Below are 23,557 nucleotides of genomic sequence, written 5' to 3'. Positions count from 1 at the left end.
ATGCCCCTATGTTACACATGTTCCGCCTGCTATCCCTTGGGCCGGGGTGTACTCGACCAAGAGGGCCGGGGAGTACACGGCCATTGCGCTTATTGGGCTGCCAGCGTTGCGCTGGATCCAAGCCCCCGCGGTTGGGCCATCACGTGGGGACGCTCCTACCTGGGCCGGGATGATCTCGGCCAGTTTCCCTTTGTTGGACCGGGAAGTACCCAACCATACACTAACAGTAACGGTGGTGAATCTCGATCAAATTGTTACTCAAAATCAAAATAATATACTCAAAATTTATATATTTAATTATTATCACTAATACAATAAAAATCAATACATAATTTATTATAATGATAACTAGAAAAAATATACATATCTCTAAAAGATTGTCCTTCGTTCCTTTAAATTCCTGAACTGTTAATAATTGAATCAGAACTAAAATTTTCAAATGTTTCTTTTTCAATGTATGTAACCATATTCTTGGAAAAAAAAATTATCTTCCATTTATTTCTGCAATCTTGTATTGATAATCTTTATTGCAGAAAAATGTTCTTTTTGTTGTAGATGTAGAAATAGGAAGAGTTGAAATAAGACAAATTAAACGATTGATGTAAAATGTCCTTGACTTTCCTGTTCTTGCCAAAAATTGACATAATTCAAGCATGGTTGATAAATTATTCAAATATGGATGGTTAGGAGCATCAATAATAAAATCTTGAAGTTGAAATTTTAAAATAATCTTCTCTTGCTCACTAAAATCTAAAGGATAATATCGGTTCACAAGAGTACATATATCATTAATGTTAAAAGCTTTATAAGCATTCTTAGGAACTAAAGCATTGCTTAGAGTTAAAAGTTCCATTGTTTGCTCACTAAACCTATCATTTAATTCTTGTAATTGTTTGTCCAATGTAACAAAAAATATATTCACCCTAAAATGATGTTTTACGGTGACATGATCTTTTTTATGTCGAAAACGATCATGACAGTGCAATATAAGTAGAATTAGAATCAAGAATATCATTATCACATTGTTCACAAAAACAATATCAGACCTTTCAATACATTTTGCTAACCATCCTCTCTTAACTTTTGAGTCAAAATTTTAGTAGAAGAAACCAATTGCATAGCTTTCGGTATATCCTGGGACTGTTTTTGGAAAGCTTGGCAAAGACAATCAGTAATTTCCATAATCTCTTTCATCATGTATAAAATTAATATGAACTCCAATGAAAACAACATATTAAGTATAGCATTAGCATCACCCCCTTTGAGAATAAATTGATCCATCAACAATAATTTTTTGAAGAACCATTACAAAAAAATTTTCAATTAGAAACCAATTATAAAAATAAAAAATAGTTAGTCACTATGTGACCAATTTAGATAATAATTTACAAAATAAAAAATTATTAGTTACTAAAATAGTCATTATTATAAATAAAAAATTATAATTGATCACTAAATTGAAAATAATAACAAGTAAAATTCATAAATTCTGTTAGCATAAAGTTTGAAATTAGAGACAAAAAGAGTTGTCAAAAAACCTAAAGCACACGAGTAGAAGTGCATAGAGAAAATAATTAAAACATTATAATAAATACATAAGGTGAAGAAAGAAAATTTAGAAGGATTAATTTGTGATCAGCTTATGAACATTTTTTTCCACATCAAAGCCGTACTTTTTATGCAAATACGAGCAATTATGCAACAACATTTGTTGTTATGGAGTTTGTAGTGCTTCTTCAATAATACTTTTTAAACTTCTTTTATCTATTTTGATAATAAATTTATGTCCATGTAAATAGCGTGAAAACTTTGTGATACATATAATTCTCATGAATAAGTTGATTTTGCATTGCAGGTCTAATTTCTTAAAAAAAAAGAAAAAGTTATGAGATAATTATTTTAAAAATAAATATATTTTTAATCTCTAAATTTTGACTTAAAATTTGAAGATAAACTAAAAAAAGGGATAAAAACCTACAAAATATTCACCTTTAAAAATAACTTTTAGTTACACTTAACTTTTTGAACACGTAACTAATTAAATCATTTATCAAACATATGTATATTAGTTACTAGGTTAGATAATTAAAGCATGGAGGCTGGCCATGTTCAAGAATTGGGCCCAAAACAAAAGCCCATCCTTCAATAAAAGATACATTGAGAGTGTAAATATATACTTACTATTTGCACCCGTATAATTTTAAAACTCTTCATTCTGCAATATTTATTCCATAAATATTTTGGAGCAAGCTTTTTAATATATATATATATATATATATATATATATATATATTACAATATTTCGAAATATTTAATTTGAAATATTTTCAAAAAATTTAACACATATAAATTGGATAATACAGTAATGATGGAGGCGCAGGAAGTAAAAGTTGAGCGTAGACAGAAAAGCCCATTTGTAAATTAAAAATGAACAGTAAGCCCATTTTTGCTTTTGTATAAAATAAATAAAACCCTTTCTTCTTCATTTTCTAGGGTTAGTTTCTGCCTCAACCAAAAGCGTAGCCATGGGTAGAAGTAAGCGCTCACAGCCTAACCTTTTCCTTTCGTGCATCTTTTTATTTTCGCTCACTTAGCTGAATGAAATTTTCGATTTTTCTTCTTAAGAGACTGGGTTATGTTTCTATGTGGTGTTAGCTTGTGGGTTCTGCAAATTGAATGCAAATCCATTTTTTTTCCGTATTAGAATTAACCTTAGAATGTGTGAATTCATTGTTTTGGAACATTAGTTTGTTGTTCTGTCTCAAAATGTGTCTCACGTTTTGTTTTGAATGTGTGCATTTATTTTTGTATTGTAATTGTGGAACTAGATGTGGTATTCATGAATGGTTATTGTGGTGCTTTATTCAGGACCAGCAAGGTGCTATCGTCAAATTAAGAACAAACCGTACCCGAAATCGCGGTTTTGCCGTGGTGTTCCTGATCCTAAGATCAGGATTTATGATGTTGGCATGAAGAAGAAAGGTGTTGATGAATTTCCCTTCTGTGTGCATCTGGTTAGTTGGGAGAAGGAGAATGTTTCAAGTGAGGCTCTTGAGGCTGCTAGGATTGCGTGCAACAAGTACATGGCAAAATTTGCTGGGAAGGATGCATTCCACTTGAGGGTTAGGGTTCATCCCTTCCATGTTCTTAGGATCAACAAGATGCTTTCGTGTGCCGGAGCTGATAGGCTCCAGACCGGCATGAGAGGTGCCTTTGGAAAGCCACAGGGTACTTGTGCTAGAGTGGCTATTGGCCAGGTCCTGCTCTCTGTCCGCTGCAAGGACAGCAACAGCCACCATGCTCAGGAGGCCCTCCGCCGTGCTAAATTCAAGTTCCCCGGCCGCCAAAAGATTATTGTTAGCAGGAAGTGGTATGTATCTGGAGACATGACTGCTAACTTATTCACAGTTGTTGAATTTGAATTGTGAAAAGTATAGTTATCAGAATCTTCTGATTCACAATTGAATGAAAATTGTGTACCTGCTATTTATATCGTATATGAATCTTAAATTAGTTTGTCTTGTGCAGTACTTGAATGAATCTCTGATTTGTGTACAATTTACTTGATTCATATATTTCTTTAAATTGCCATGAAAGAAAGATGAAGACCGGCGAGCTTAAATTTTGAAATGAAAAGGAATTGAAAGAACAGTGGTGAATGTATCCTGTTTGATTGTTCCACTACTTCATTTGTTACTCACTCATTTAATGCATGTTCTCCATTTATCTATTTAATCACATTGCTTTTATTCTTTCAAGATAGGGGTTTTACAAACTCAAAATTACTAATGGTTCTCTGTGATTTCTGCTTAAATTGTTTTTGTCTATTTCTAGTTTACATTGGACATTATATATAACCTATATGGATATATCTGAAGTTTTTTTTATTGTTTTCAACAATTTACAATTTGAGTATCAATTTGATAATATATATAGATTTGTACAATTTGTGCATGGTTTTAACTCTAGGTTTTAAATTCTTGTTTAGGGGGTTCACCAAGTTTAACCGCACTGACTATTTGAAGTTCAAGTCAGAGAACAGGATTATGCCTGATGGTGTCAATGCCAAGGTAATGTGAAGTTGCTTGATAATGCAATGTGCTGTGATTGAAACTGTATAGCACTTACATTTTATCATGCTGAAAATTTTATATTGGGGAATGCTTCAAATTGTGTTTCTGAATGAGATTTTCCTTGTGTCTTAAATTAGTTATTATTAGTGGCAATGATCCTTTCTGAGTTACATGTTCTGTTTTTTTTTATTTTGCAGCTTCTTGGGTGCCATGGACCATTGGCTAATCGCCAACCAGGAAGAGCCTTTTTGTCCAGTGCTACCGCCTAGACTGTTTGTTACTCAGAAATTTGTCTTTTAATCATATCTGTTTTGCAATAGTGGATTTTGCTTGTGTTTTCTGCACATTATCTTGAACCAACTTGAGTTAATTCTTACTTTGCTGGATACTATTAATGTTATATTTTGTTATGTTCCATTAAGCTCGACGAATATGGTGAACAACAACATTGACGGTTGTTAACAAGGGATATTTGCAACAATGTGTGTTTAAACAAGCATAAATAATTTCAAAATCATGCATGGGTAATCGTTATAGGAAAAATAATAATAAATTCTTAAGTAAAAATTATTTGTTTTTAAGTTTATCTTGTCCGTAGAGATGTTTCACAAGTGAGGTAAGATATCATTTCGGATTAATATTGTTTAGTTGGAAGATAAGTAAAACATTGCATTGTCAAGAATTGAATTCAAGCATTGTCTGAATTTTGAATTCGACCATTAACTTCTTGTGTCCAACTTTGCAGGGAAAATAGTTATCTTTCATTGTCATCGTCTTTCTATAGTAGTTTTCTATGAAAATCATATTAAATCATTATTGTCTTCCCATTGAATATAGTTGTAATTTTCTATCATTGTCACTCTAGTAAATAAATTATGAAAATATCCCCAATCAAGTTATCTTCTGTACCATTGTTAGGAAATATTTGTGGTTTAAGATTAGTAATATGTAAAGAAATAACACCAAGAACTTTTAATATAAAAAAAAAGGAAAAATTACATTTCCTCATAATTAAAATTAAAACTTCATTTCATGTATCATTAATCCCCAATTGCTTTTTTTTATTAAATTTTAAGTATTTTTAATTTAGTTTTTATTAAAGTCTTGGTTACTTTTGATTAAGTATTTATTAAAGTTTTTGTTTATCGAGTATTTAAAACTTTTATGTTTTTCAATTATGTGTCTGTCATAACATATTGCTTAATTTTCAATTATGTTTTGCTTAATTGTCTTTACATATTCATAAATGTGAATTTTTATATTAATCACAAAACATCACACTCAAAGTATAATTTTTTTTAAGTATCTTATAGACACAGATTTTTTTCTTTAAAGAACTCAATTAAAAATATCCAAATTTATTAAAAATTAAAAAAATAATTAAGCCTTTAAATATTATGAAATGTTTCATCATTGTTATGAGATATGAAAATAGACATCACATAGTAAATGAAAGACTACATGGGAAAATGATTTGTTTTATGATTACTTGATGTTTTCTTAGTGATATATACTATGTAAACTCTTTCATCTTTGATTTTCTGAATGCATGAGTTGAAATTTCAGTTGGTGGAATTAGGTTAAGTAAACTAAAGTGGTAGTAATGGTGGTTTGGTTGGAGACTTTGGATGGTTGGTTGGTATGATTCTATTGTGATATTAGGTGAGTGTGTACTACTGAGGTTGGCCTAAATTCAACCAAATCATTCTATAATTCTACTTTTCTTTTTTCTTTTTTTCAGACAAAACTTATTCTAATTAATTAAATAAAACTTTTTTAAGCACTAGCTTGGTTTAAACAAATATTATATCTCCTTTTCACATCATTATTTTAATTTTTTTATTTATTTATCCCAAAATGATTAGTCTTTACAATTTCAAATCTTATTAATGTTTTGTGTTAAATAAGTTTATCTCTAAAGATCAATGCATTAAACCAGAGTTATGTTAGTTTAACTTGGTTGGTTTACCTAATACTGTGTCTAACTCCTACTCAAAAAAAAAAAAACATTAAATAAGAATATTAGCAATATTAATATATTTTTTTATTATTTATCTCTTAATTTATACGCTCACTACTAAAAAAACTAAAATTTTCTGTTAATTTTGTTTTGAAAATATTTTCGTAGAAAATACTTACAAATTTTGTTGAGAAAAAAAAATTGTAAGAAATTGTTATCAATTTTCTTGCAAAATATTTTGTATAAAACACTTTTTGCAACAAATTTTGTAAAAAATACTTATAAATTTTATAATTTTGTAGAAAATGATTACCCACGAAGAAATTTATCTATTAAAATTTTTAGAAAAAATGACAGAAAAAGAACTTTTCTTGCAAATTCTTTTAACAAATTTACAAGAAAAATCTCATATAATATGAAAATTTCTAGTAAAAGTTTAATCAAAATATTTTGATAAAACATCTAAAAACATGAAATTAAGGTGTTTTTTGTTTTATTTTTATTATATTAGCAATGTTATCTATGTCAAAAAAAAAAAAAAAACTAGCGAGGTATTTTGTAATACAAAAGAAATAAAAATACGTTTGATATAATAGATGACATGAAGCAGAAACATAAAAAATGAGTAACACTAACATTAATTAGTCTTTTTAAAATGATAATGCATGTCGTATTCATATGCATACAAAAAAATCATACATAAATTTTTGGTTTACATAAATAACTTAAACAAACCTTGACTTTGAGACATTATTCATTTCAATCAATTTTAATATATAAATTGTTATTTAAATTAGTTATTATAATAATTAATTATTTTTTGTTTGTAAAATTGATTGACATTAATTGTTTCAACTTCATGCAAAAGTATGCCACAATGATTTATTTTAATATTTTACAAAAAAATAGTGATTAAAACTAAACTATGAACAACCCAGAACCTTTATCCTATATCATGCATATACAAAAAAAGTCAAAATGAAATTGATCTCTTTCAATAAGTTTCCTTTCATATGTACACTTAAGAATTGAACTATTGTCAACACAATCACGTATAAGAGATAGTTATGTATCACCTACATTGATATGCTTAGGGTTTTTGTTTTTATGTCAAAATAATGAACCTAGTTTTTTTTTTTTTTTCATTTGATTGAGACATTCTTTGGCATGTGGCAAACATTGTTGATTTTTATTCATATTTTTCCATTTTTATGGTTTTTATGAACTTTTACTTTTACCCTTACCAAGAAATATCTTTCTTCTTTAGTAAGAGAATAACACGTTATCTTATCATCTAGAAAAATAAATTTTAATGATTAAAACGAAGAAAAGATGATTAACCATTAAGTTAGTGAGTTATCTTTTCCATGCTAACCATTAAGTTATGCATTTATTTACTTTCGACACATAAAAGTGATCACATCATATTTGTTTTTCTCAGTACTTAATTAAATTAATTCGTTTTATTTTTTTTTTCAAAATACTCCAAAAAAAAATCCAACTATTTTCCTTAATTTAAAACAGACACATACGTACGACGGCTTAGTTTTTCCAACAATTACGCAAACAAAGTTCAACAGTTTCAATGAAAAACTATATGTGAAAACAGATATCTCAACAACCTCGAGTTTTTAACTAAAAAAAAAGACTCAAAGTACGATATTATTTTTCATTTTTGATTGTTTATTTATCGGTGTATTTTTTTTTTTAATTAATATGGGAAAAAAAAAAGCTTCTGTAGTTGTTTTTTTGTGAAGAACTGACAAGGACTTCCGTTGACATAAAGCCAAAACTATGTTAGTTTTTTCTGTTGCTTCATCATTTTCATTAGAAGTTTTCTTTCTCCTTTTTATCAACTTTTACTTTTCAAATTTTGCATGTTAAAATCCTTCTACCTTTGTCACAGATCACATTGCTTCATCGTTAATCAATTGTTCCAAAACCAGTTAAACTCAGTTTGATCTTCTTGTTAAATAAATAAGCTTTAACCATGCATGATTCTTCCATAACTTAAACATTGAATCGAGATCAAAAGTAGTTTAAATATGTTAGGTATATAGAGGAAGTTTCACCGGAGAGATACAACACCATGAGACTTGAGTCCAACCAGATAAGACATTGATACCAATTTCAATCCAAAACCTTAAGACAATGAATTTATGGATCTTTATCTTTATATAGAGTTCCCCTTTCTCATTTCTAGCCAATGTGAGACTTAGACTCACACTTGGATTCTTAACAAAATACTTCTTTTAGAGCAGATAATACCTCAGATTCACGGTGACAGATCGATCAGAACATTTTAAACTATAGAAACATGAAGTGGACAGTGATAATACAAAAGAATAATGATTTTGGAGACGTCATATCAGAGGTGGTGGTAGGTTCCAATTTGGCAAATGGTTGCACTCAATTCAACCGTGCAAACTTAACGCGTTGAATAAATCCATCAACAATGGCATTGCCATCATCATCAAATACCCAAACTTCAACATCTTTTTCCTACGCAGCATTAGCACTAATGCCATTCATTGCAATCTCCATGTCCTAGCTAATTGCTTATGCTTATGCTTTCAACATCCATTCTCACAACAAACACTATGCAGCTCACACACCTGTGCCTTGTCATGCCCTCAGACTATGATAAACTAGAGCCACTTCATGCAACCCCACCAAAGCATAAAGGGACACAGAAAAAGGTTAAGGCCAAAGGGACATGTGGAGGCCATGTTGCTGCTACCCTTCAAGGTTCCTTAACAAGGTTGTGTGAGTCAAAGTGGTGGAATCTATGCCAACATGGTGCAAGACAAAGCAAGGCCTCATCATCATCTTGTGTGTTTCATGACATGGAGGGTGTGCAACTCTCTTCAAAGATTGGAAGGGACAGCAACAATCCAAGGATTTTCAGCTATGCCGAACTTTACATAGGTTCAAGGGGTTTCTCTGAGGAGGAGGTTCTGGGAAGTGGAGGTTTTGGCAAAGTGTACAAAGCTGTTATGCCGAGTGATGGAACAGTGGTGGCTGTGAAGTGCTGCTTGGCAGGGAAAGGTGGCCAGTTTGAGAAGACTTTTGCAGCAGAACTAGCAGCAGTGGCACACCTTCGCCACAAGAACCTTGTTCCCTTGAGGGGTTGGTGTGTTTTTGAGGATCAACTTTATCTTGTGTATGATTACATGCCTAATCTCAGCCTTGACAGGGTGCTGTTTCGGAAGAACTTGAAAGAGGAGGCACTTGGGTGGGTGAGGCGTGGGAAAATTGTGAAGGGTTTGGCTTGTGCGTTGCACTATCTGCATGAGCAGTTGGAGACTCAGATCATTCACAGGGATGTGAAGACCAGCAATGTGATGCTTGATTCCCACTACAATGCTAGGTTGGGGGATTTTGGCTTGGCAAGGTGGCTTGAGCATGACCTTGTTGAGTATGAATATGAGACTGGGAAAGCATCATCAGCAGCAGCATCAAGCAAGTTTGAGCATTTCAGGTTGAGTGAGACCACAAGGATTGGTGGCACAATTGGGTACTTGCCACCAGAGAGCTTCCAGAGAAGGAGTGTTGCAACCTCAAAATCTGATGTTTTCAGCTTTGGAATCGTTGTGTTGGAGGTGGTGTCTGGAAGGAGAGCCATTGATCTCACATACCCAGATGAGAAAATCATCTTGCTTGATTGGATCAGAAGGCTCAGTGATGAAGGGAGGCTCGTTGATGCTGGGGATGCAAGGCTGATGCAAGGTTCCTACAAGGTTTTTGAGATGGAGAACTTGCTTCACATAGGTCTCTTGTGCACACTCCATGACCCTGTGTTGAGACCAAGCATGAAGTGGATTGTAGAAGCACTTTCTGACATGTCAAATGCTATGTCATTGCCATTGCCAACACTTCCTTCGTTTCACTCCCATCCTATGTACATCTCTTTGTCCTCTTCATCTGAGACTAGTCCAAGCAGCTCTAAAGGCACTGGTTCAGGCACAGGAACAGAAAGTTGTAGCAATCGTGCTAGTTTCATTTCAAAGTATGTCACTGCCACAGGAAATACCATATATGTAACAGCTGAAGCTGAACATAGAAACGGTGGAGGTGGAACTAATTCCTCCAAGAGTAGCAAGAGAACGATGCATAAGCAGCCATCATTTTCTGTGGTTCAAACACCTAGGGAGATACCATTCAAGGAGATTGTTTCAGCCACAGAGAACTTCTCAGAATCCAAAAGGGTGGCCGAGTTAGACTTTGGAACTGCTTACCATGGAGTCCTTGATGGCCACTGCCATGTCATGGTGAAACGCCTTGGCTTGAAGACATGCCCTGCACTGCGCCAGAGATTCTCCAATGAGCTGAGAAACCTTGCAAAACTTCGCCACAGGAACTTGGTGCAGCTCAGAGGGTGGTGCACTGAGCAAGGAGAGATGCTTGTGGTGTATGATTACTCAGCTAGAAGATTTCTCAGCCACCAACTTCACCACCATCACAGAAATCCTACTAAAAAGGGTTATTCTGTTCTCAAATGGCACCATAGATACAACATAGTGAAATCACTTGCATCTGCACTTCTCTATCTGCATGAAGAATGGGATGAACAGGTAATTCACAGGAACATAACCTCTTCAGCAGTGACTCTTGAACCTGACATGACACCAAGACTTGGTAGTTTTGCTCTGGCTGAGTTTCTGTCAAGGAATGAGCATGGCCATCATGTGATCAGCACCAGGAACAAGTCTGTTTGTGGGATTTACGGCTACATGTCACCAGAATATGTGGAATCAGGAGAAGCAACGGTGGCTGCTGATGTTTATAGCTTTGGTGTGGTGGTGCTTGAGATTGTGAGTGGACTTAAGGCTGTGGATTTCAGGCAACCTGAGGTGCTTTTGGTGAAGAAGGTTCATGAATTTGAGATGAGAAAAAGATCACTTGAGGCACTAGCTGATATAAGACTAAATGGAGAGTACAATCACAAGGAGCTAATGAGATTGGTGAGGTTAGGAGTTGCATGCACTCGTTCTGATCCAAAGCTGAGACCAAGCACAAGACAGATAGTGAGCATTCTTGATGGAAATGAGAAATTAATCATGGGGGAGAACTTGGAGAGCAGTGAAGAATGGAGAGAAAGAAACTCTTGCTCTTTGTCTCTGGTCAAGAGGATCCAAGCTCTAGGAATACAATGAAGAACAAAATGGATAGGATGGTTTGTAACATAGAAAGCTTGTTTGTAACATAGAGTTGTGTTTAACATTGTATCTTTATGTTCTGCATATTTTTCATACAGGTGGTCATTGGTCTAGATAGATTTGATGACACAATCATCTTAAACTGAACTACAAAAAAAAATCTCTTGTAAGTTTTCTTGCTAAAATTTCTGAGGTGGTTTCTAGAATTCAAGTCAAAGCATTCATACCATATATAGGACTGTTATCTCTTGATTGTATACAACACGGAGAATGAAAGATGCATCTAGATATATGATATATTTTTGATAGAAAGTGAACTAAGTTTAACTAGCAAATTTTGTTAGAATAGACTTTGATCCATGATTCTAAGAGATTTTAAGCCTAATTCAAGGTGTGTTTGGTTCGGTGTTGGAGAATTGATTCCAGCTAAATCAATTCTTCAACGCAGAAACAAGAATTAGTTATTTCTTATTCAACGTGAATCTTTTACTCTTTAATTGATTTTGGAAATCAAATTAATTTTGGAAATCAAACACATACTGATTCTGCGTTAGAAAATCAATTCTACATCAATTTGATGCAGAACCAAACACGTACTCAATCTCACAAAATCAGTTCATAAGATGAGATTTTCACTCACTTATATATTATAAATTGACCTTAAATTGACCTTATCTTCGACGATACGAGATTTTCAACAGTTTCTCTGAAAATGACTTATTCTGTAGTTTTTCAGTTTCAAGAACATATTGTATATAATTTTAACAATTTCAACAGAGTGAAGGAAAAGATTCTGGTTTTGTCTGATTCAAGGCTATACATAGTGAATGAACAAAGTATTATCAAACACTTTTGTTGTGTGAAAGACATATATCTTCATCCAAATCAATCCCAATTCTTTTTGATGAAAGTGACATTATTCTTGAACCAGTGCATTTGGTGGATACAGATTAGATGAAACTGTTTACAAATTAAAACCTTAGTAACAAAACTTTTCAGAAAACCAACACTTTTGGACACGACAATATTACAGCATAAAAATATATATTTAATATACATTTGAACAAATGTAATATTTATTCATGTAGAGGTGATGAAACATAGATGTTATACTAGTATAAAACTCTTGTATAAATATAATTACACAAAATTAATTACAGAAATTTCACTCTGAAAAAGAAAATAGATCCACATTTTATATAAAAACAAGAATAAATGTGAATTAATGATAAAGTGAAGAAAAAAAAGAGAAAAATAAGGGAGTGTGAATAAAAGGTGTCACAAAATCCGCAACTCATTGGAATTGTGTGTGTGATGATCTCCTAAAAAGGCTATTTCTTCTTTTGACCCTTCCCTCACTCCACACTGTAAGGTATTTGTTTGGGTTTTTCTTTTCTCTTTCTTCTTTTTTTTCATTTTTATTTTTATTTTATTTTTTTTCTCTTTTTTCTCTAACGAAACAAAATCATAGGCACACTACACTCTTTCTCACTCTGTTTTTCTCATTCGTTTTCGACGAGAATTGAAGAACGAGATTCAGTTTTCTCTGCGTTTTTTTTTTCTTTCGTTGTGGAAGAAACTGCATTGCTGTGAGGTGTTCGAAGGGGTTGGGATATATGTCCTTCAATCAATCAAAGGTGGAAAAGAACGACGTCGTTTACAGAAGAAACGGACGATCCTCCACCTTTAACCAGCAAAGAGGTTCCTACGGCAAAGCTGGTGGCGATGGCGGTGGAATCGCGCCGTCAAACAATTCGTTATCCACTGCCCGAAGGTGAGTTTAGGCTTGCCATTCACATTTTAGATTTTTGCATGTGTTGTGTTTCGTGATTAAATTTTGATTGATGTTGTAGTAATAATGTCGCCAATGTGGATGCAAGATGATTCTTAGTGTGAAGTGCAGTGCTATAATGGATAAAAAATAATGAATGTTCACATTGTGATTGTTATATAATTATATGATATATGTAATATAATATGTAACACTGTAGTTAATTGTTTTTCTGTGATTAATATTGAAGAATGTGGATTGAGATTATATTTTTGGAATTCAGATGCATTATAGAGTGTGAAGTGTAGTACTATAATGGAAAAAAAAAATTAAGGATTCACATTGTGATTGTTATATAATTATTAGATATATATATATATATATATATATATATATATATATATATAATATGATGTGTAACACTGTACTTAATTGTTTTTCTGTGATTAATGTTGAAGGAAGTGGATTCAGATTTAACTTTTGGAATTTAGATGCATAATAGAGTGTGAAGTGTAATGATATGATTAAGTGTTGACATTGTGATTTTAATAAAAAAAAAGTGACATTATAATTTATATTTAGTTGTTTGTAGATTAGTCTTGAAGGATGTAGATTCGGGATTTCTTTTTTATCTGGTTGTGTTTTAAACTGTGAAGAGTAGTTTTGTAATTGAGAAGTAATATGCAACAAATCGTAATGATAATTGTAATTGATTGTTTGTAAAATAGTACTGAAGATGTTGATTGAGACTTAATTTGTTGATTTTGTGGATTTTCTTTTTTTAGTGTTTGTAGGTAGGTAAAATAAAGTTGGTTTTGGAGATTGGGATTTTGTTTTTATCTATACTTTTATTTATATGAAGGGGATAAAATATTTTTTTAACAGTTTTGGTGTCATTTTTCAACAAGACTATTTACCCTTTACTGAATGAATATAATTTTATTATTTTATAAAATACATAACAGACACGCATAGGTAGGAATGGATGTGTTTACACGAGTTGTTTGAATGTGGTTTACAGTGTATAAAGTGTAACAGCAATGTGTTTTAATTGATAAAAGGAATCAATGAAATTATAACATTGTGATTGAGATAACATATGTGATAAAATACAATCAATTACTATATGTGAAATAATATTAAAGAATCTGGATTGATGTTTATCCATCAACTTGGTTGTGTTTTAGAGTTTAAAATGTGCTATGATGAATGAAAAAAATTAAGTTCTGACATTATGATTGTGGTGAAATATAAAACAAATTATAATTGTTTTTAAAATAGTATTGAAGGGTGTGGGTTGATTTTTTTTATTTTTTATTTAATTTAGATGTAGAGGGTAAAATGTAGTGTTAAAATGTATAAAAAGAATTAAGCGATACTACGTAACAAATTAATAACATGTTTGTATAGGAGTGATGAAGAGTGTAGATTGGGATTTTTATTTTTTTTTAATTTGGATACATTTTTTTGAGTGCAACGTATGATGTTATGATTGATGAAAATAATAAAATGCTGTGATTGTGATAAAATATTTAACAAACTGTAATTTATCATTGTTTGCTTAATATATAGTGTTGGAGGGTGTAGATTAGCTCTAGTTTTTTTTAGTGAAATTTGGATGCATTTTAGATGTCTTGTTATGATGGATGAAAAGAATTAAATATTGATATTATTGTTACGATAAGAGTATAATTAATCCTACTATGATGGTTATGATTGAGATTTCCTTTTCTTGCTTTTTTGTGAAATTGGATTGTGATTTAGAGTTTAAAGTGTAGTATCATAACAAATGAAAAAACAAAAAATCAATTTTGGTGAAAGTTAATAAAGAATATTGTTTGATTTAATTTTGTAGAATAGTGTTGATGTGATGAATGTAGATTAGGATTTTATTTTGTTGACTTTGTAGAATTTATTGTATTTTAATCTATGAAGTGTAATATTGTAATGGATGAAAAAATCGATATTTATATTGTGTTAATATATATATATATATATATATATATATATGTGTGTGTGTGTGTGTGTGTGTGTGTGTGTGTGTGTGTGTGTGTGTGTGTGTGTGTGTGTGTGTGTGTGTGTGTGTGTGTGTGTGTGTGTGTGTGTAATAAATTATATATTATGATTATGATTAATTGTTGTTAGTAAAATAGTGTTTTAAGGTGTATATTGAGATTTTTCTGGAATTTGGATCTGTTTTAGTACTAAAGTGCAAAGTGCAGTGTTATTCGGGTGAAAGGAATTAAACACTGACATTGTGATAATACACTAAGTATGTATAACATTTATACAATAGTGTTGAAAAGTATAGATTAGGATTCTTTTGTGGAGTTTAGATGTGTTTTATGTGTAATAGGTAGTGTTATAATGAATGGAAAAGTTAAATGTATGTACATTGTATGTGATTAATTATAAAGTTGTGAAAACCTTTTATTTTCTCTTTTTTGTGACATGTGGTTTGATGATTCGTTACTCAAATTATTTTTTCCACACCATTATGATTTGTGTATTTTTTTTTCTTCTTTATTGGTTTATTAATTATGCATGTTGATTGTTATAGTTTTAACAAGAAGTCTAATAATGCACAAGGTGGGCAATCTAGGCTAAATCCTTCCCAGGGAAATTCAACGGAGTCAAATAATGCATCTGCTGCCCGGATCATTAGTAATGGTATCCACTTACATGGTAAGATTTGGGAGTAATATTTATTTATTTCTGGAAAAAATTGTAATTCTTGTCTTCATTGATTTTTAGTGTCTGGTTATGTTGCTCCGTAGAATTTTTCTGACGAATTATTTGTGAAACATCCTTCCCTCTTTTTTAATAGGAGAATCTTCTGATGTTTTTGAAGTGATTAAGTGTTTTATAAATTTTGATTTGTTTTCTTTTTTGTTTTTATACGTAATGCATTTATCTTGCATGATAGGTGCACCAGATGGACCAATTACAAAGTCATCTGAATCATCAGCTGGGCATAAGAGCACTGGAATTGTTCCAAAGGCTGAAACTGCTTCATTGCCCCCTTTAATTTCTGATCCAGTACTTCCCACAAGCCTTGCTAAGGGTATGTTAGTCTTGTACATTTTTGTTGTGTACGTTAGATGTCCATTAACAACTTTTATTTTTCAAAATAATTTTTCTTATTAGAAGTTAGTTATGTTCTGTGTGAGATTTGTGAAATATCAATATATATGTCTGTACCAGGAGATGATGAGTCTAAGGCATTCCCCTTTCAATTTGGATCCATTGTTCCTGGTGTCATTAATGGGATGGCAGTAAGTTTCTTGTATATTAATTGATTAGAATATGGTGCGTTACACATTTTGTGGAATTTTGGCGTGAGTAGAGTAATTGATCATGTTACTGTTCTTTTGTACAGATTCCTGCTCGTACAAGTTCAGCTCCTCCTAGTTTTGATAAGCAGAAGCCTGATCAGGTATGCATTTTTTTTTTTCACTTCCTTTCCTTAATTTTTGTACTACCATTCAAAGAGTTACTATCCCCCCTCCTTATTCTTTTTGTATGTCTAATTAAAGTTGACATTATCAGTGATATTAGTGTTCAATAATTGAAGATGAACTTGTTCTCCGTCTTTCCATACTAAGGAATGCTTATGTTTGAGGTATAATTCTTTGACTTTCAGGCTCTTGATGACTCTGACAAATCTGTGTCTTCGGATCCAATTCCTCCTGTTCCAAAGCAGCAGAATTCACATGAGAAAGATGCTGGTGTCAATGAGCAATCTAACATTGAGGAGATTAAGGCAAACAAGGATTCTGAGGTGTCAAATTTAACCTCAGTAAATCAGATCTCAAAACCCTTTGTTGCTCCTGTAACTGGGATTTCAATGTCAACTTCATATCACCAATCACAGGCTCCTTTACAGTTTGGAGGTGCTAATCCACAGATTCAATCTCAGGGCATGACAACAACGTCCATCCAAATGCCTATACCGATGCCTTTACCAATTGGTAATGCTACACAAGTGCAACAGCCGGTTTTTATTCCAGGTCTTCAACCTCATCCAATGCATCCTCAAGGGATCATGCATCAAGGCCAAAACATTAGTTATTCTCCTCAAATGGGTAATCAATTAGGCAACATGGGCATTGGCATAGGTTGTCAATATCCACAACAGCAAGGAGGAAAATTTGCTGGTCCTCGGAAAACTACCCATGTAAAGATAACTCATCCTGAGACACATGAAGAGTTAAGACTTGATAAAAGGATGGATGCATACTCAAATGGTGGGTCATCTGGTGTTAGGCCACATCCTATCATACCTTCTCAATCCCAGCCTGTTAAATCTTTTCCGGCTTCTCATCCTATGAACTATTTTTCATCCAACTCGTATAATACAAATTCTCCTTATTATCCACCTAATTCTCTCCCATTAACAAGTGGCCCAATGACTCCTAATTGTCAACCACCAACATTTAATTTTCCTCTGCACCATGGTCCGCAAGGTGTGAGTTTTATGAATTTATCTTCACAAGGTTCCTTGCCTACTAATAAAACTAGCACTCCAACAGGGATTACATCTATGACCATTAAGCCTAATGGTACAACTACTATAGTGGACTCATCCTTGTCGAATTCCTGTATTGCTGATGTTCAAAATGGAGAATCCCCTGGTTCAACAATATCTTCGGAAACTTTTTCAGAAGTTTCTCCACAACGAGCTAAGTTTTCTAGTGATTTTGTCGCAGATGTGTCTAGTAATGAAGGTGGAAGGGAATCTCTCGGTATCTCCAACTCTTTGAAGGACAAAAATCCAGGGAAGAAAGATCAAATATCACAAAATCAGGTATATGCGTGAATTATTATTCATGCACACGAATGCACACTTGAATGTAATGGATGTACTTTTCAGTATTATGTGATCTTGGTGTGCTTGAATGTAAGGTGTACTTTGTGTCTTTTTCCACAGGTTTCTGTACGATCTCCCACAATGGACACTATACTTTCTGGAGTTGTTGATCAAGATATATCTGATGTTGGACTGTCCAATGCTTTAGGAATTAAAAAAAATAATTCTGCAGCAATTACTATTGAAGATCTTCCAAGATCTGATACAACTTCTACTGGTGTTGAAGTGGTGACAAATGGGTCTGTAGAAGCTTCTGCTTATGCTTCAGTGGAAGGATGTGGTGCACAAGCTATTGACAAAGTTCACAATCAGATGCCTGACAAGACATATAAATTAGTTGAAGGTAAACAAAAAACTAAAGCTTTATGATAAAAGTGATCTGTCATCTCCTAAAGTATACAAACAATTAAATTTTAATGGAACAAAAATTAAATTAACAAAAAAGATCTTGCAAATTTGGGCATTGGGATCTTGACCTTGAAAATTCTATCACAATAAGATGAATTTGCAAATTTTAATAAACAATATGATAGAGTCAGTGATAATTTACGCAAGTCTAGTTATTTATTCTAGAGTCTCTTTTATTAGAAATGGTAGATTAGATACAAATTATTTTGATTCAGGAAATTTTGGCTCATCAGATCTGCAGTCCACTGATCTTCCAAAAGCAACACTAAAGCATGTTAAGAATGATTCAGAGAATGTTGATGTTGAGTCAGGTACCAAGGATAGACCAATTATAGAACCAAATAAGATGAAAAACACATCTAAAGGAAAGAAGAAGAGAAGAGAGATACTTCAGAAAGCAGATGCTGCTGGGTCAACTTCTGATCTCTATAATGCATACAAGGGACCTGGGGAAAAGAGAGATGTCTTAAGTTCTGAGAACAAGGAAAGTGTTACTACTTCTCTAAGCATGAAACAATTTGATGTTGGTCAGTCTGATATTAAAGCCAGTGAGAAATGTGATCATAATAAAGTTGAGCTTGATGATTGGGAGGATGTTGCTGAGATGTCTACCCCTAAACTGGAGGTTCATGACATATCTCAAAATGTAGGTGACGGACATGGAAGTACAACAAAAAAATATTCACGTGATTTCCTTCTGAAATTTGTAGAGCAGTGCATTGATCTTCCTGAAGGTTTTGAAATCACTGCAGACATTGGAGCTTTGATGAATGCCAATGTTGGCGGCTCTCATATTTTTGAGCGTGATTCACATCCTAGTCCTGGAAGAGCTGTAGGTGGGTTGTCTCGGATGGATCGTCGTGGCGATGTGGTTATGGAGGATGATAGATGGAACAAAGTTTCTGGTTCTTTTCGTGGACGCGGTCCAGAAGGCACGGGAGGAAATTCAGGATTTCGATTTGGTCATGGAGGCAACTTTGGTGTTTTAAGGAGCCCTCGTGCACAAACACCTCTACAATATGGTGGAGGGATCCTTTCTGGGCCAATGCAATCTGGGGGAAATCAAGGTGGAAGAAATAACCCTAATGGGGAGAGATGGCAGCGATCTGCTAGCTACCAGCAGAGGGGTTTAATTCCTTCTCCCAACCAAACTCCTTTACAAATAATGCACAAAGCTGAGAATAAGTACGAAGTGGGTAAAGTGACAGATGTGGAAGAGGTAAAACAGAGGCAGTTGAAAGCTATCTTGAACAAACTAACGCCACAAAATTTTGACAAACTCTTTGAACAGGTGAAAGAAGTTAATATTGACAATGCAATCACCCTCATTGGTGTCATCTCACAAATATTTGAGAAAGCTCTTATGGAACCTACCTTTTGTGAAATGTATGCCAACTTTTGTTTACATTTGGCTTCTGAGTTGCCTGATTTTAGTGAGGACAATGAAAAAATAACTTTTAAAAGGTTATTATTAAACAAGTGCCAAGAGGAATTTGAGAGGGGTGAAAGGGAAGAAGAAGAAGCAAATAAGGCTGATGAGGGTGAGGTTAAGCAGTCTACTGAGGAAAGGGAAGAAAGAAGAGTTAAAGCAAGAAGACGCATGTTGGGAAACATTAGATTGATTGGAGAACTATATAAGAAGAAAATGTTGACAGAAAGGATAATGCATGAGTGTATCAAGAAGTTACTGGGTCAATATCAAGATCCAGATGAAGAAAACATTGAAGCTTTGTGCAAGCTAATGAGTACTATTGGGGAGATGATTGACCATCCAAAAGCCAAGGAACATATGGATGCATATTTTGAAAGGATGAAATTATTATCAATCAACATGAATTTATCTTCTAGGGTGAGGTTTATGTTGAAGGATGCCATTGATTTGAGAAAGAATAAATGGCAACAAAGGAGGAAAGTAGAAGGTCCCAAAAAGATTGAGGAGGTACATAGGGATGCTGCTCAGGAAAGGCAATCCCATGGTGGTAGGTCAAATCGTGGTCCTGGTAACAATCAGTCGAGTAGAAGGAATCCCATTGATTTTAGTCCAAGAGTACCATCTTCTAATTCTCAAATGGGTGGGTTATGTGGTCTTCCAACTCAAGCACGTGGGTATGGTGGCTCTCAGGATGCTCAATTTGAGGAACAACAATCTTATGAAGCTAAGACCTTATCAGTTCCTTTGCCTCAAAGATCTTTAGGAGATGATTCTATAACCTTGGTACCTCAAGGTGGTCTTGCTAGGGGAATGTCTATGAGAGGATCAACCACAATTTCCAATCTGCCAATGTCTGATGTGGTTCCTCTGCCTAGAGACCCTCATATAATGACTGCAGGGCTTAATGCTCAGAATAATTCATCAGAGCGCACACAATATAACTCAATGGAGGATCTTGGGTCAAGACATGGTACTAACAGGTCTTTAGGTCCATCTACTCATGATCAATCAATTGCCCCTGAGCATAATGTAAACCATGGTAACAGAAACTTGAGGAGTGTTTCACCTGCTGCTCAATTGCAAGGGTCCATAATCTCTCAGAATGCTTATTCAGATAAGATTTTGTCAGAAGAACAACTGAGAGACATGTCTTTGTCAGCTATAAGAGAATACTACAGGTTTTTTTTTTCTTTTTTCACTCTTTCTCTACAGCACATTTTTTGTCGTAGTTACAACTTCTGTGGCCAGTTATATTTTTGTTGGGAAGCTTAAACAAACAACTTACTGCACACATATAATCTTTTAAGTAAAACCATTTTATATTAGAAATGTTCAATTTTTCCTGGTGGGAATCTTTTTTTCTTATATCTTTAATGTGTCTTGTTTTTCAAATAAAGTGAAGTATTTTTCTTGAGACAAGACTTTTTGTTCACAATATGTTTTATTTTAAATCAAACTCATGTTCTCTTTTGATGTGTGTGTGACCTTCAAATCATAACCAAAAATTTATCTTGAAAAACTTCTAAATTGAAAAAAAAATGTGAAGATGCTGATATTTAAATATTGATATTAGGTCTATTTGTTTTTGTTAGTAAGCAAGGAAGCATGTATAAATATGCAAGTGATGTGCATATAAATGTTTTGTAAAAAAATGAAGTTGTGGTTGTAGGCACGCATTAAGAAAAAAGAGGATATGACAAAAATACAGTGCATTGGTATCATATGAATATCGTTATAGGCTATGGATATGCTACTAGTTTGGGAGCATAGTTGTTAATTGCATGTGAAAGTGTCACAATCATGGTGTAGCAAGGAGGCACCTTGTCGCCCTTGTGTGCGTGTAATTTGTTCATAATAGCAATCATCCTAGCATACGCATTCTGGGGTGACTACTTTGAGTTGTTATATGCTTGCTATTAAAGTAAAAGAAGTAGTTATATGTTTGGTTGACAGAATGAAGACTAGCAAAGCATGAAAAAACAATTTCAAATGGATGTTCACAATTTTGTAATATTATTGGTTATTGACATTCGTCTGAACCACTGCACCGTTTACAGGTTCACCGGTTCAACCCAACCCACTTTGTCAACCCTATATGTATCCAACTTACAAATTATTTTGCATACATATAGACATCATCTCATAATGGTACCAATTTTTTTTTTTTTCTATTCATTGGAGGATTGAACATTCAATACTTAAATTAAATGACTCCTGAACAATATCATAGGCACAGTTGGAGTGGTGTTGAAATGTCCTATATTTGTGTTGGATTTAGAAAGGAGGTTATGTGAAGTTTCTTTCTGCTGCTACATCAAATTCAGGAATCTTTGTTTTTTTGTTACAACTTTGCCATGATGAATTTTTATGCTATGTGTATTAGCCAAATTAAATTTACATACTGGTGAATTTTTCCTTCTTTTTTTGAATTTATACTGGTGAATTTAATTCCAATGTTCTCATCATTTAATCATCTGACTAAAATTTATACAATTTTCAGTGCTAGAGATGAGAATGAACTTGTTTTGTGTGTCAAAGATTTGAACTCTCCAAGCTTCTATCCTTCTATGGTTTCTCTCTGGGTCACAGATTCATTTGAGAGAAAGGATACAGAAAGAGATCTTCTGACCAAACTACTCATCAACCTTGTGAAATCTCAACATCACACCTTGAATCAAGTCCAACTCATCAAAGGGTAAGATTGATTTAACCATAGTTAAGGAAAATTCATTTATTGTGAAGGCAACTATCAATTATTGATTCCTTTGTATGTTGGCTAGGTTTGAATCTGTTCTCTGTACACTGGAGGATGTCGTTAATGATGCCCCTAGAGCAGCTGAGTTTCTTGGCCGAATTTTTGCTAAAATCATAATAGAGAAAGTAGCAACTTTTACTGAGATTGCACAATTAATACATGATGGTGGAGAAGAGCCAGGTAGTCTCTTAGAAATTGGACTTGCAGGTGATGTTCTTGGAAGCACGTTGGAGGTAATTCAAAATGAAAAGGGAGACGTGCTTCTGAATGAGATTCTTTCAGGAAGCTCTAATTTCCAATTGAAAACTTTCCAGCCACCTAATGCTAAAATATCAAGGAAGTTGGAAAAATTTATTTAGATAGTAGTTATGCTTATTTCGATGTCTTTTTGTGTAGAAGGGAAAATTGTTTTGACTAGTGTTTTTTGGGTACTCAATTTGCAGAGAATGGTTTTTCTGTGAAATGGGTGAATAGAGTTTTTTTATATGGGATTCTTTATTTTTTATATTCTTTTTCCATCATCTTTACTTCAATTGTAAGACGTTCATTTAATCATAAGAAATTCTAGGTATAGTCATTTTTTTTATGACGACCTTTACAAACATTTTACATATTTCTTTCTATATATAAAAGGTTCAATGAGCCTCCACAATATTATTTTTATTTGTATTTCATTAATGTTTAGAAAATAAAAAGCTTTATAATCTTACTTGGTAATAGATTTGCTGGGATCGAAAGCAAAAAATTCATCCTGTTCTTATATTTATTGGCTAACTTTTTTATTTTTAAATCTCCCAAAACGATCCATAATGAGCAATCTTTTTTGCATATAGTAGTTTGCATATCACATCATCTTCTGAAAATAAATGAATTAAAGATATGTATGTAAGATTTGTGTATTAAATATTAGTCCAAAAAAATCATTAGTACATAATCGATTCTATGAAGGACAAGATGCACTATTTCTTATAGAATGTCCCTTTCATAATGAGGTAGTCATACCGAATGATCTACATATATATATATTTTTCTATTTTTAAAATATGTTTGAATTTTATTTTATTTTTGTTTATATTTCTTTTATCTCTGTATTCTAAAGAAAAATCATTTTATATCTCCCCTTTGAAAA

General features: G+C 33.0%; 3 protein-coding genes across 4 annotated transcripts; all 3 read left to right on the top strand.

Annotated features, from left to right (window-relative positions):
* Positions 1-2,479: 2,479 nt before the first annotated feature.
* Positions 2,480-4,500, top strand: LOC114165761 (60S ribosomal protein L10). Its single transcript, XM_028050331.1, has 4 exons — positions 2,480-2,535; positions 2,869-3,370; positions 3,989-4,070; positions 4,271-4,500. Exons 1-4 carry the CDS (start codon positions 2,526-2,528, stop codon positions 4,340-4,342), a joined length of 666 nt encoding a protein of 221 aa, XP_027906132.1. The 5' UTR covers positions 2,480-2,525; the 3' UTR covers positions 4,343-4,500.
* A 3,974-nt stretch (positions 4,501-8,474) lies between these two features.
* Positions 8,475-11,403, top strand: LOC114167211 (receptor like protein kinase S.2-like). Its single transcript, XM_028052218.1, has one exon. It carries the CDS (start codon positions 8,595-8,597, stop codon positions 11,187-11,189), a length of 2,595 nt encoding a protein of 864 aa, XP_027908019.1. The 5' UTR covers positions 8,475-8,594; the 3' UTR covers positions 11,190-11,403.
* Positions 11,404-12,548: 1,145 nt separating this feature from the next.
* Positions 12,549-22,926, top strand: LOC114165067 (eukaryotic translation initiation factor 4G-like). Of its 2 annotated transcripts, none has more exons than XM_028049723.1 (10): positions 12,549-12,966; positions 15,524-15,648; positions 15,890-16,027; positions 16,168-16,238; positions 16,343-16,399; positions 16,607-17,770; positions 17,894-18,176; positions 18,475-20,851; positions 22,174-22,368; positions 22,454-22,926. In XM_028049723.1, exons 1-10 carry the CDS (start codon positions 12,809-12,811, stop codon positions 22,785-22,787), a joined length of 4,902 nt encoding a protein of 1,633 aa, XP_027905524.1. In that variant the 5' UTR covers positions 12,549-12,808; the 3' UTR covers positions 22,788-22,926. The 2 variants fall into 2 exon arrangements, with proteins under 2 accessions (XP_027905524.1, XP_027905523.1); XM_028049722.1 differs by having other exon boundaries at positions 18,457-20,851.
* Positions 22,927-23,557: the final 631 nt, after the last annotated feature.

The sequence above is a fragment of the Vigna unguiculata genome, chromosome 10, assembly GCF_004118075.2.
Source record: "Vigna unguiculata cultivar IT97K-499-35 chromosome 10, ASM411807v1, whole genome shotgun sequence".
Taxonomy (NCBI): Eukaryota; Viridiplantae; Streptophyta; class Magnoliopsida; order Fabales; family Fabaceae; genus Vigna; species Vigna unguiculata.
This window is presented reverse-complemented; position numbering and strand designations above follow the sequence as displayed.